This window comes from Pseudonaja textilis, chromosome 1 (genome assembly GCF_049901715.1).
Source record: "Pseudonaja textilis isolate UNSWEBS1 chromosome 1, rPseTex1.2, whole genome shotgun sequence".
Classification (NCBI taxonomy): Eukaryota; Metazoa; Chordata; class Lepidosauria; order Squamata; family Elapidae; genus Pseudonaja; species Pseudonaja textilis.
The window spans coordinates 235556628-235570964 of NC_141990.1; the positions used below are offsets into that span (position 1 = coordinate 235556628).

General features: G+C 37.9%; 1 protein-coding gene across 1 annotated transcript in view; it reads left to right on the forward strand.

Annotated features, from left to right (window-relative positions):
* Nucleotides 1-9958: 9958 nt before the first annotated feature.
* Nucleotides 9959-14337, forward strand: part of CD81 (CD81 molecule) — a 65226-nt gene continuing 60847 nt past the window's right edge. The window contains exon 1 of the mRNA XM_026706558.2: nucleotides 9959-10226. Within this exon, the coding sequence (XP_026562343.2) occupies nucleotides 10161-10226 (66 nt within the window). The 5' untranslated portion in view covers nucleotides 9959-10160. The remainder of the gene's footprint in view (nucleotides 10227-14337) is intronic.

Below are 14337 nucleotides of genomic sequence, written 5' to 3' on the forward strand. Positions count from 1 at the left end.
AATAAATAATGATTATTATAAGCCAAGCCTAGTTTTACATTTCAACTTTCACATGTTACCGCCAAAAGGTATTCTGAGACTACCATATTTACTGGACTATAGAGTGCATCAGAATATAAGCCGCACCCACTTAATTTTAAAATAATTTTTTTTTTTACATATATTAGCCGCACCAGTCTATAAGCCGCAGATATATACGTTGTGAAATGAGATATTTACAGAGAAAGAGAAGAATGCTCTTCGCATGCGGCCAGTTTTTGTGAATGATTTCTCACCGCTGGTCATCCAAGCCTCCCACTCACCTCGGAGTGGCGCTTTAAATGCATGATTCACACTGATGTCAAGTGGCTGCAAAAACTTAGTTGTACCTCCAGGAATCACAGCTGGAATTGAGTTTGTTCTCTTGATGGCTGCTTTCACAGAATCTATTATATGGGCCCTCATACTGTCCAAAACAAGCAATGATTTTTTCCAGTGAAAAAATCCTCCTGGGCACTTACTGTAGCATTCTGTCAGCCATTCAGTCATTAGGCTTTCTATCATCCACTCTTTTCGGGAGTTTTTCTGTTGGCATAGTCATCCGCTTAAAAATCACCATCTTTGGAAGCTTCTGTCTGGATGTGGTGCAGCTCAAAACACACATGAAATGTGTTCTCTCGTGGCCAATTGTTTTCACCATAATGGATGACGCTCCTGTCTTGTTAATAGTTCTAGTTAGAGGCAGGTCAAACGTTAAAGGTACTTCATCCATATTTATGATGTCATCTGGTCTAATGGAATTCTCGGCTAGTTTTGTTTCAATAAATTTGTGGAAGTTTGCAACTTTTTCCTCATAGTCGGAAGGGAGTTGCTGACAGTCATCTGCGCCCTGATGGACAGATCTTTTCATCTCATAAATCTAAAACACCGTGACAGTCCACCTTTAAAATCTTCAATACCCATTTCGCTGGTGATTGTTTTAGCTTTCAGTCAGATCTGCATGGTGGATACACCTCGGCCGTCTGCTCTCTGTGTTCACCCAGTCCTCAAGAATGTTTTCAAGTTTAGGCCATCTGCTTTTATGGCCTCTGAAAACCTTTGTTGTCCTTTGGCATTGAATCAGTTCTTCACGCTGCGGTCTCCAACATCTCACCATTGATTCATTAATGCCAAGCTTATATGCAGCAGCTCTATTTCCTTTCTGGATAGACAGATTGATTGCTTTCAACTTAAAAGTTGCATCATGTGCTTTTCTTCATGTACTTTCCATGATGAGGGTATGAAAAATATTTTGCGTTCGTGCATGTCGTGCTGCTTGTGTCAAGTGCGCCAAAAACTACTGGTAGCGTCTTCTTCTTTGCATTGACCTCTTGCGTCTGTCACATTTTTGCGTCCCCGATGGCAGTTAGCGAAGAAAAATCTATAGATAAGCCGAATTGTTGTACAAGCCACAGGGTTCAAAGCGTCGGAAAAAAAGGAGCGGCTTATAGTCCGGTAAATACGGTAAATGCAGACTTTGGGGAAATGTTGACCTACTGCTAAATTATATGATCTCCAGATATCAACTTTTTCCAGAGGCAATTCTTGCACAGATTTGTACTGATTCTGCAGCCCATTAAAGAAAGATGAGTTTTCATACCAAGACTAATTACAGCACCATACATAAGTCCCTTCTGTCTATCCGTCCGTCTGTCCACCCGTCCATCCATCTATCCAACATCTAAAATAGAAGTAAAAAGACTGTGGCAAAAGAAATCAAAAATAAAATTATTATTATGGTTGGCCACAACCAGTCTATCTTTAACCACCTATCAAGTCCTTTGCAAGGACCTGGGATAGGCAGAAGTTGTTATTTGATGGTATTAAAACCAAGGTCACAAGATTTAAGTTATTCCAAATAAAGTGACTTTTTGCAGCTGACTGGACATTTTGTCAGTGCTAATGGTGTTCAAGTGGTGCTCCAAATACTGTATTTCAGGATTGCATCCAAGACACCTGTTATTATTGGTACTATCTTTTTGCTTTCTTTCACCACAGTGATTTTATTTCTATTTGCAGATTTTTGCATTATCTTCAGTTCTTCCTCTTCTATTCTGCAAAATCAGTAGTACCTTGCAACCTGACTTTCACATTTTGTTCCAACGGCAAAGTCTAAGTCCACTTCCAAAGTAGTCCCACACAGATTACATTGTTCTAGTCTAAAGTACATAAGGATGAGAGCATTAATCACTGTCACCATGGCCTCTCAGGAAGAGCTGCAATTGGGGCATCCAATAACTCCATCTTTCTGAGATTCAATTTAGGCTTGTTTTGTCCAATTTAGTCCCTCACAGCCTCCAAGCATTAGCAAAAGGCGAGAGCTACAACAACATTTCTGTCCTGGGTGACAATCTAGAACAGTATTATCAGCATACTGATAACTTCCCCTCAGATTGACCAGGTGGCCTTTCCCAATGGCTTCATATAGACAAAAGAGAGCCAGGCCCTGGCATCCAATACTGAAGCAGATCCTTGATGGTTCTTTCCTCATTGCCTTTAATTGGAACAATCCACAAAAGGAGAGAATCATCATTAAAAAGTCCTCCTTACTCCCAAACCTTATAGGCAGTCCAACAGGATATATTGGTCAATGTTACTGAATGCTGCCAAGAGATCAAACAGCCAAGAGGTATAAGAAGAAAACAAAGAAGTGTATCTTATTAATTGCTAATAAGGTACATCACAATGTTAAATACAGGATAAATAAAATCAAGGAGGTTCCTTTTTTTTAACCCATATTTTGTTAATCCACGAGAATAGCAAGCAATTCGATTCAAATATTCAGAAAGCCATGTGAAACTTATTTAACTTTTGTGTACTCTTTTTCCATCCCCTGCTCTTTTGCTGTTATATGTAGGCATTCTTCTCATCTTGTTGGAAAGTTCCCCAATTATTGTGACAATAATTAATCTTCCTAAAAGAGTCTTCTAATATAATGATCCTCTTTGTTCTCCATCATTCCTATATAAAACATATCATACTGGATTCAGGTGACCTATAAATTTAATCATATAAATAAATAAAAACAAGTATCTAGCTCATCCTGTTTGAATATAAATCTTTAAGTCTGACAAAAGCCATATTGTACATACTTACATTTAGTTAAGGTTTTTTTTTTAAAGTAAGGAAACAGAAACAGTAAAGGGATACAATCAAGATCAAGGGAGGTACTAATACTACTCTATAAAGCCTTAGTAAGACCACATCTAGAGTACTGCATCCAGTTCTGTTCACCACATTATAAAAAAGATGTTGAGACTGTAGAAAAAGTACAGAGAAGAGCAACCAGGATGATTAAGGGACTGAAGACTAAAACATATGAAGAACGGTTACAGGAACTGGGCTTGGCTAGTCTAGTAAAGAGAAGGACGAGGGGAGACAAGAGAAAGGTCTTCCAATATTTGAGGGGCTGCCACAGAGAGGAAGGGGTCAAGCTATTTTCTAAAGCGCCTGCAGGCCAGACAAGGAATAATAGATGGAAACTGAACAAGGAGAGATTTAACCTGGAAATAAGGAGAAACTTTCTGACAATGAGAACAATCAACCAATGGAACAGCTTGCCCTCGGAAACTGTGGGAGCACCATCACTTGAGACCTTCAAGAAGAGATTGGACTGCCATTTGTCAGAAATGGTGTAGGGTCTCCTGCTTGGGTGGGGGGGATGGACTAGATGACCTACAAGGTCCCTTCCAACTCTGATTATCTGTTATCTGTTATCCTATTTGTCACAGGACATATCCCTGCCAAAATTAAGAACTTTTATACCCCAAAGATTTTGAGAGCAAACTTAAAACTATTATATTAAAACAATGAGATTTTAAACTGCTTGGTTTTGAAAGGATAAGCTCAAAGAATGAGTGTATTCATCTAAAAGAATAGATGAATACGTATGTATAAAATTGATTAAATTCTCAGAAATTCAGAACTATGTGTGATAGATAATTGTAACTTCTATGACTGCTTTTTACTTTACAAAGAGGAAATAAATGTTCCCAGTGGACTGAACAACTTTAGAAATGTTTCTCAATCAGACATGAATAATTTTTTCCACTCTAAAGAGAGCTGCCAGCTATAATTAACACATGACACATTCTGTTAACTCTGTAATGCTCTTTTCAAGTGAATGTCTTGGTTCAGCCTTTTCCCAAATGGCCTGTATAAGATCACACTATAATTCTGAGTGGAATTTTTTTCCAAAAGTAGTCATGTGCCAAGCCAAATAAGCAAGTCTTGTTTAGTTGTTCCCTAGGTTTTTGTTTCACTTTATCATGAATTCCTAACTTACAGCTTCCTGCAACAAGACACTGACCTTGTATGAGGTCCTTTAGAAAGGTGCAAGGATTTTCCACATATCCAAGCCTTTTGCTGAAGCTCCTCTTCCCCTACAACCCTGATGTTTTATACTGAAAAGCCATGAGTTACTATCACCATGAAATAAATTAAAAGTGAATAGGAACCCATTGACAACAATATCAAAATGTGGTTTCATTTTTTTCAGCACATTTGTGAAAATAATACCTTCATTTTTGTATGCAGTTGAATCATCATAAAGCCAAACCTGTTTCATGATCCCACTCACTGTAAAATTCCTAACTGGAGAGATTCACACATGTAATTAATTCAGGAAGAAAAAAATGTAGAGGAGCCTAACAATGATCCACTCAAGTAAGAGAATGTATCCATAATATTGGGAAGGGAGGAGATTTAAAATCTCTAAAATTACTTTTTTTCCTTCTAGAAATCTGGTAAGTAAAAGAGTAGTTCATATCATTTGAAATGGTTCAAGCCAGATTTATTGAATCAGTATTCCTCTAGCTATTAATAAGTTTCAGAAGCTCTAGCAGAACCAATTAGAACTGATGTGAGCTGGTGCCCAAAAACCTCTAGAGCAGGGTTGTCAAACTCCCAGCCCACAGGCCGGATGCGTCACACACTGGCCACGCCCATGTCCAGCTTAGCAAAGGGGTGGGAACTCCCGATATATCACTTGACACCACCATCACAACATGAGTTTGACACGCCTGCTCCAGAGAGCTATATGATCCCTACCCTTGCCTTAGCCTAGCTTTCTCCAACCTTTGGATATGTGGCAGTGCATTTCTAAAATCATTAGTAATTACCTTGCTGGTTGACAAATTTTGCGAGTTAAAATCTGCATATCTGTAGGATACCCAGTTTGGGGACAGCTGCCCTAGACAATAGACACAGAAATGACAAGGTAATCCTGACTTCCGGTTTGTGTTTCTTCGGCGACGGACCGAAATCCGCAATTGTGTGCGGTTTCGATTGTGCTCATCGCCAGAGTGCCCTGAGCCGGCTGGATTTGGGGCAAAGCCACCCTGTAGTGGTGAAGAGAGGGGAGACTGCCAGTAGGGTTGAGGAGAGTTGCATCTCTCTCCTCGGTTGGCCATTACTCCCTTTCCTGAAGGCAGTTGCAGCAGTGGTCAGAAATGGCCACCTCAAAGAAGAACCCAACCGGAAAAGATTGTGCAGGAGGAGGAAGATAAGAAGAGAAAGTTTTGACTGACCAGGTTGAACTGAAAAAGCAACAACATAAGGTACCCTGGAATTTGAACTACAAAGAATAACTTGTTCCCAAAGAAGATTTTTGAAGTGACGAAGGAGAGAGGGAAGGGGAAAGATTTTGTTTTGTTTTTCTTTCCTTCCCCATATTGACAGCTAAGAGACTTAAGTAAGAAATTGATAAAAATGCACTTTGACATTAATAGGCATTTAAGCTGAAAATAAAATGTCAAAGGGATAATAAAGATTTTTGGATATTTAAAGACTTTTAAAAGAAGGAAAGGAGAGAAAAGGAAAAAATAAAAGGGTGGGATCTGGAAAAATGGAGGAGAGCGCCTGGAAGTAAAAGGAATTAACAGTGAAACTTTCACAAGATTCCTAAAAGATACATTTTAACTGAAACTTTGTAACAAGATAAATAGAACCCCAGGAAGAGAAAGTGGAAAAAAGAAGCAAGAATAAACAGCTTTGGATTATTTGGATTATTTTGTGATTTTTGGATTTTGGGTTATTAGATTTAAAGGACTAAAATCAATCAGGTGGTTGTTTAAAAATGTTTAAAATGGCATCACTCTTGGAAGAACTGAAAATGGAACTTAAAAAATAGAAAGAAGATGCACAAGAAGGAAGAGGGTTTTTTTAGCTTTGTATTTCAATTCTTAGAAATGGAGATCCTGAACTATGAGAAACAACAAGAAATGCTTCCAGAACAAGAAGGGCGGGACAAAGAAGAAGCTATCTTTAATGACCAAGTAATTCTATGTGGGGGGAGGAGGAAAGGGGGGAAAGAGAGTGAAAAAGTTAAGATCTGAAAAAACAACCAAAAAAAAAAGAATAGTTTGAAAAGCAATTACAACATTAGGAAAAAACAGAAGAGGGGATTACAGAAGAGATAGTTAGAATTAGAGAGACAAGGGGTCAAAAGGGGGAGGGAGAAGAGGGGGATGAAGGAAAGGAAAAGAAGTTATAAAGGACAGAAACAGGAGATAGAGAAACAGGGAAAACGTATAAGAATTAAAGGTATAAGCCTATTTAGAAGACATAGAGACAATGCGTGAAAATTTAATTGAAAGAGAGGATTCTGCAAGGGTACAAAAGATAGCATTGTTATATTAGAAATAGAAATGAATATAGAAAATATGAAACAAGTGTGATTAAAGTGATAGATAAAATACTTATTGTAATGTAATGAAATGTTTGTTAATAAATAAATGAAATAAAGAGAATGAATGAAATTAGGAAAGGATGGGAACATTTTAATTGTTATTAAGAATTTATAAAAAATTAAGTGAAAAGAAATATGAAAGAAATATGAAAAAAATGGAAATATTATAAGTGTTGCTAAGGAACTATTCTATTTAATTAAAAAGAAATGTTAAAGATTAATGGAAGATTATAATTAACATTAATGATAGAGCTGAATTGGAATCAAATAAGTATTTTATTTATTGTTGTTATATATATTTTTTCTCTTTAAGAACTCGGTGCATGTTTTAAGAATGTACCAAGCAGAATTCGATTGGCAAAATTTATGTGTTATAAAATAGAGGTTAGATACTGAATGTTATAATTGTAAAGGTATAAATTGAAGTTTAAATAAGATTTGAATGGATAAAAACTAAAAGATACAAAGGTGTCACACTCCAATCAGTAACTACAGGGGAAAATTGGTTTAATGAGAAAAGATAATATGAAATTGAAACAGGACAGACAGAAATATAAATATGATCTGAAAGATATCGAAACTTAGAAAAAGATATATAATTGAATTTAGAAAGGAATGAGACAACTAAAAACAAGGCTGAGAAAACTAAGGGAAGGGAAAAACCACTGAGAAAATGCTAAAATGGAATAGAATACAAAGATGAATATGAAATTGAGTTTGTGTCTGTATGGAGAAGTGATAATCCGGGGTCATGCTATTCTCAAAAAAAAATATTTTATTTGTATTATATTTTGTGAAAACCCAAATAAAAATGTTTACAAAAAAAAAAAGAAATTACAAGGTAATCCTGATCCAAAGATTAAAGGCAAAGGATCCTATTTTTACTTTTTGTTTAAAATTAGACACTTCCAAACCACTGAATTTTGAGTCCCAATGCTCTCACTAGATAGTTTGGAACCAGCCTGGAATCATTTTCAGATGTGTTTATTTCAAACTGCAAAAAACAGGCAGGGAACACCATGAGCCAACCTGTGTTTTTCCTTCAGAAGACAAATAGAACAACAACAACAACGCTCTGCAAATAGCCTGACCAATTGCACAACCAGATCCTGGGCTTTGGAAGTTGCCCAATTCATTTCCCATTAACCTAGGTGCTTGTTTGATTTAAATTATGCAAGTTCAGAGGCATGAATTTGGAAGTAGTAAAGCTTCACCCGCATCAAGAAGTTTACAAAATAATTACATATCCCAGGGCATCCATTCTTTTCTCTATTTCCTCTGTTCTTTAATAAAGATAATATTTCCCTCCCCATTCTCCATTCCTGGCAAAAGATATTTCAGAATTTTTCAAAAGTGGCAAAGTTGTAATGGTTGGAGGTCACATTTAATGTATATGTGCAGCTGCATACACACACAAACATGACAATGGACAAAATCGGTGAGTAAACAGTCAGTACCAGCATTTTTCAAGATGGGATCTCTGGGTATCAGGAGAATTTGGAACTTCTTTGTTTTGTTTAAATTATGCAAAGTCTATTTTAGAGGGTTTATTCTGTATTTTTCAGCATCACCCAGCTCAAAATGGCAGCAACTGCAGTAACAGTCAACTCTATCTAAGCTTACAAAAGGGCTCAGGACAGGCTGTGTTTACGAGTCCTAGGCTGTTCACTTTTAAAAGATTTCAGAAACAGATATGCTTAGGCCAGGGCTTCTTTTTATAAACCACCTTCACTACATAGCGAGGGAGTCATAATAGCCCAAGTGTCTGCACAGAAAAGGAAGTTGCTGTTTGCGTACTGTAGAAAGAAGTGGGTAAAAAACTAAAAGGTCCTTTCCAAAACAAAGCTATTTTGACATAAATCTTGGCTATCTTTCAAGCCAAGCCCACAAACTTGTCTGAATTCAGCATAAGCCGTCAAGAAGAATATGACATTTGAAGCCCAGGATCCGTCTGTGTGTGGTGGCTCTTGATGCACTGACTCCAGCCTCAGTCCACTCCTTGTGAAAGTCCCCAACACTTTTGAATGGCCTTTTCCTGACACTCCTCTACAGGCTGAGGTCATCCCTGCTGCTTGTGCACCTTTGTCTTCCACACTTTTCCCTTCCACATAACTTTCTATTAATGTGCTTTGATACAGCAACTTCATTTGCAATTACCTTTTGAGGCTTTCCCTCCTTATGGAGAGTGTCAGTGATGGTTTTCTGCACAACTGCCAGGTCAGCAGTCTTTCCCATGATTGTGATTCCTACTGAACCAGACTGAGAGACCATTTTAAGGCCCAGGAACCCTTTGCAGGTATTATGGCTTAATTAGCTGATTAGAGTGGGACACTTTGAGCCTAGAATATTGAACCTTTTCACAATATTCTAATTTTCTGAGATTGTGGATTTGGGATTTTCATGAGCTGTAAACCATCATCATCTCAATTATGACACATCACGGCTTGAACTATCTTGCTTTGCATGTAATGAGTCTATCTCATATATTAGTTTCACCTTTTAAGTTGCATTACTGAAATAAATGAACTTTTGCACAATATTCTAATTTTTCAAGTTTCACCTGTAGATACAGATAGATAGGTAGGTGTAGATATATATAGACATAGATTAGACAAGAGGATAATCCTACTGGTGGGGAAATAAAGTGAGGAAGAAAAACAAAAACAAGACAGGAGTTTTTTGCTCCATAGAAAAGGCCCTGGCTCAGAAAATATTTGGTCCAATTCTGAACGAACAAACTTATTGCTTGAATCCTGGAGGGTTCTGCTTTCCGGGATGGAAGAGGGTGCTTTCTGTATGAAATAGCAGAGACCGAAAGCAATCACAGACGATTTTATTGCATCAGCGATCAATCCTTTGGATTGGTTCACCTTTTCGTCATTGATACTATCATGAGGACGCCGGGCAGCAGATCGCTTATAAATGTAAAACCTTTGGACGGATTCAAAACAAAACAAAACGCGACGAGCAAGCCTCTTTTCCTCCCTTTGGAGAAAGGGAACGCGAGGGGGGGGGGACTTTTTTCCTTGGTTATACATTGTGGTTCCATTCCAATACAAAACCAGCCCTGCGGTTTGATTTCACCCCAAAAGCCGCATCGGGGACCGCATCCCACGGCTCGGACTTGTTTCTTCCCTTTTACTGAGCCTCATTTCCCCCGCCACCCCCCGCCTGTTGAGACGGCGGCGCCCGGAGCCGCGGCCTCTAGGAGGCAGCGTGCTTATTTTCCCCCGCTTCGCCGCTTCTGGAGCCAGTGGGAGGAGCTACTTGGCTAGTGGGCCAGGGACAAGAAGGAGGGTGTCTGCAACCCCAAGCAAGGGAGGGGAAATCACGGGAAGAGAGAAGGGGTGGCTTGGTTGTCTGAAGAGGGGGGTAAAATATCTCGCCGACCTCGCAGCGACAAGACGCGCAGCTCCTCCTTTCCAAAACAAGAGGCCAAATCCTCGCCGCAGCGATGGGAGTGGAAGGTTGTACCAAGTGCATCAAATATCTGCTGTTTGTCTTCAATTTTGTCTTCTGGGTGAGTGGCGTCTTCCTGGGCCTTCGCTTGCTCCGTCCCGGGTTGGAAGAGGAGGAGGGGGGAAATCTCTCCGCGATTAATGTCGTGTGAGCTGGTGGCTTTTTTTCCTCGCACCAGCAAAACAAAGAAGCGGGCTCCGAGAGGACCCCTGCCCTGGTGCACGAGGAAGTCTGGCCGGGCGAGCCTTTTTCTCCCGGTTTGTCGCGGGGTTGAAGGGATGGCCGCCTCATCCAGGAAGCAAGGCGCGTTTAACCTGGAAAAGCAATCCTCTGCATCGACCGAAAAGGGACTTGGCGTGGAGAGAGAGAGAGAGAGAGCAAGAGCTCAGGACCCGGGTTTGCCCGAAAGCAATCTGGATATGGGGTGGATGAGTAGGAAAATCGAGAGTCGAACGGGCACCGATTCGGAAAAAAAAAACACAAAAAAAACCCCCAAAACCGGTTTTCAAACCTCTTCTTTCTTACGTCTCCCCCTTAACCTGTTGGGTGTTTTTTTTAGCATACAAAGTAGAGAAGCCTCATTTGGCTTTGATGATGCCGTGTGAATGTTTCGTGCAACCGTGACTTGTAGCGTCTTGAAACTTCTACTTAGCCAACTTTTATGTTATTCTTGGTGCTAACTCCCAGCCGAATGCAGATCTGTAATAAGAGACTCTTGTAAGAGCTTTGTTGCGTGGAGCAGATTTGAATCTCCCAAGAGACTTCTTGTCCCTTGTGCCAACTCCGCTCTATAAATCTAGTGGAAAGCATGAGTTTCCTATTCGTTAAACGGCTTTTTTTTTTTAAGGGAGCTTGTATCCCGTAGATTTTGGGGTGGTGGTTTTGGAAAGCTATTTAAATAGGAATGTCTAAGGGGATTTGGTTTTTGTTTTTTTCAAAGTAACATGTCCGAGGAAAAAAAATCTAGCATTTTGCTTCTTTCTATTATTTAATGAATTGTGGAAATTATTTGCATATATCGGCATGAAAATTGAAGTGATTGGGAAGAAGAGTGTTTGTGTCTAGAAAAGAAGAAATTGAATATTCATGTGACCGTTGGTTTAAAATGGATGACTTACAGCATTTTTTTAGACTGCCTTTCATGATCTCATCTTTCCTCCTTGGTTGTTGCACCAACCACACCCCGAATCTCAGAAGGTCTTGAGTTTTTCCAAGTTCCCCTGGTTTCCAGTAGAAAAGAAATTCAGGCCTTCACAGATTATGTAAAATTCATATGGAGAGGAAATTAAGTTTTCACCTTCAGATTTTGACGCTTGCTCTTGGATAAAAATAAAAATTTGTAGCAACGTAGTGTGAAAATGTCTATAATAATTGCTTTCAAATGCTAGCAATGTTGAGTACTTGTTGAGGAAGAGGGCTAAGATATCTGTATATGCTAAATGCTCCTCTGAAACTGTTTGTCCCAGCTAAACCATTTCAATGAGAATCTATATAGAAATGTTTTACAGGCCATCAACCCAGTAAGGGTTTAAAAGTAAATAGCAAGATGTCTGTTTCTTGAATTTTCTCTATAAACAGAAATGTCCATGTAAATATATATACAATGCTAAAACTTATTCATAGGAATTCTTATAGACATATTTGGAAACTCATAAACAGTCTTAAAAAACAATTAGTGTGTATTTTCTTTTATTCTATTCATGCTAGAATTACCCTTTTTCCAAGCTGCCTCACTTTGTGATGCTCTTTAAATCTGTGTCCTGTACTCTTCATTAAACTATGGAAAAAGAAAGGGATTAAGAAGAGGTAGTAAATTACAACTAAATTCATATATTACATTCGTGCCAGTGTGATTATCACTTTTTGAATAAGTAAACCATACGTTTATGTGTTGTGGTATCCTTGTACACCAACAAGAGTCACTATTGTGAGGTAGCCTTATAAAATAAATTTGTAGTTTATAAACGAATGGTGGCTGGTTTCATACATAGCCCTATTTCCCAAATCAAACACCCAGTGTTTTAACTTAATACAAGATATAAACACTTGAACAGCTTTCCCCAATCATTTTTTTCAACGAATGGGATTCATAGAATTCCCAGGATTCTGTGAAAAGAGCTGGACAATTTGCAGACATCTGGTTTGGAGTCTCTGGGAGTTCTTTATAAACAACTTATAAACAGCTGGGTCAATCAAAATTATTTCGTAAGATGTATCTATTGTATGTTTTTGTATGTATAAATAAGCATACATATACATGCACATTCACCTACAGGAGCAATGAGCACTTCATTGGAAGACCTAGAAGCCCAAGTAGGGACAGCTCACCATGGAGAATATCTGTGTGGTCTATAAGAGTCGCCAAGAACTTGATGACAGAATACATATATATCATATATTTAATATGCTTGAAAAAAACTTAAGCTTGAAATTTCATTCTTATTTTTTTTATGATTTGTTACATAAAGACTGGCTAGAGTACATTCATGTACTCTTGGTATACTTAATCTGTTCCTAGAATCTTAAATTTGAAGACAAAAGGTGAGTGTGGAGAAAGGCTCTCAGATCAGTCTTCATGGATGCACCAGCTGCAGTTCATTAATTACCCGTTAGCTTCACTCAAGGAGGCTAACTGTGACAATGTTATAGGACTCTGTTTTTCAGACTCAAAATTCAGTTTGAATTTGGGATTCTGGGAAATATAAGGGTCCTGGCTTAAAAGGATTCTGATCAAGTACCAGAAAAGAGTTGAAGGACAGAAAAAGGGATAGTTGCAAATGAAGTTATAGTTATTATTATAATAGACATTGAACAGATGGAGAGAGAATTATGAATAAATATGCATAAGAGATTTGCAATATGTTGAAAACTGGGGAATAAGTCCCTGAATGTATTCCAAAAAAATTGAATTGACTAAAGCAAAATGGATAAAATTACTATAATCTCATATCATTCTGTTCTTCCTCCCAAAATAGGGAAGGGGAGAAAAAAAAAATAACATCTGCATCTCTCCCCACTTTCTCCTTATCTATATCTTTAGGTAGTGTTTGATAGTATGTTGACATAATATTTATAAAGTAAAATGGTAAAAGCTGAAAAAGCTGAAACAAGAAAGCTATGTAAGAATTATTGTGCAATTAATCAGTTCAGATTTTTCTTCTGTTGTGTTACCAAACATTTGTTTTCTGCTTCTTGTGATGATTTCTTAAACTTTCCTCACAGTTTTGTCCTTTCAGTTCCAGATTTTCTTGTGATTAATTGCTTAATAATAGAATTTTCTACAGTATAACTATGCTTGCAGTTATTGCCATTTCTTTCTGCCTCCATTAGTCCACTTCCAAATACTTTATAAAGACAAATATAGGAATGTTGCACACAGGTGTCAGGAAACATTGCATTCAGAGAAGATCTAATTAAGATATATTTATGGGGGTTTTGTGCATTGGGTACAGAAAAGCATAATGTTTCCTGCCTCATTTATAAAAATGATTTTGTTTCTTCAATTTCCTTAGGGAAAAATGATAATTCATTAAAAACTCAAATTTAGTTTCTTGGCCACAATTCGGAAATGGTTTCCCTTTTTCTGGAATATATTTGTCTTCTCAAACAAGAATGGTATTTCCTGACAGTCCCAACAGCAGAATCGGATAGAGTCAAATGGAAGGGATTAGCTTTTGGTGAAACTTAGAGAATTTCATGCTAAATATTTCCTCAGAATAAGAAAAATAAATCTCATGTTCAAGAATAGAAGTAAGGACATTGGGCTGATCTGATCATTCCTCGTAGCATTTTTATGAGTTGTACAAACTTTAAGGCCATTCCATGAGAAACAAGGCATACTGTAGCCTGTCATAAAATAGTTGTGATTGGGAAGAAAAATCTCTGTTCTGAAAAATGGGGAGTGGGCTTAAAATTAGCTTGAAATGTAAAGAAGCAGCACATTGGAAAAACAATGCAGTGAGATAATTTTTGCATTTTTCCAAAGTGAACTATTATGGGAAATGATCCTATTAATATTAGCACACATGTTTTCTTTCATTTTCTACAAAGTCTGCATAAATAAAGTCCATAAATGTAGAGCGTTTATGATTGGTATTGGGCACAATGAGTTAGCAAATTCTTATAAACAACCACTTGCCAAAAAGTGCTTACAAAATTGAAGAGAAGCAGGG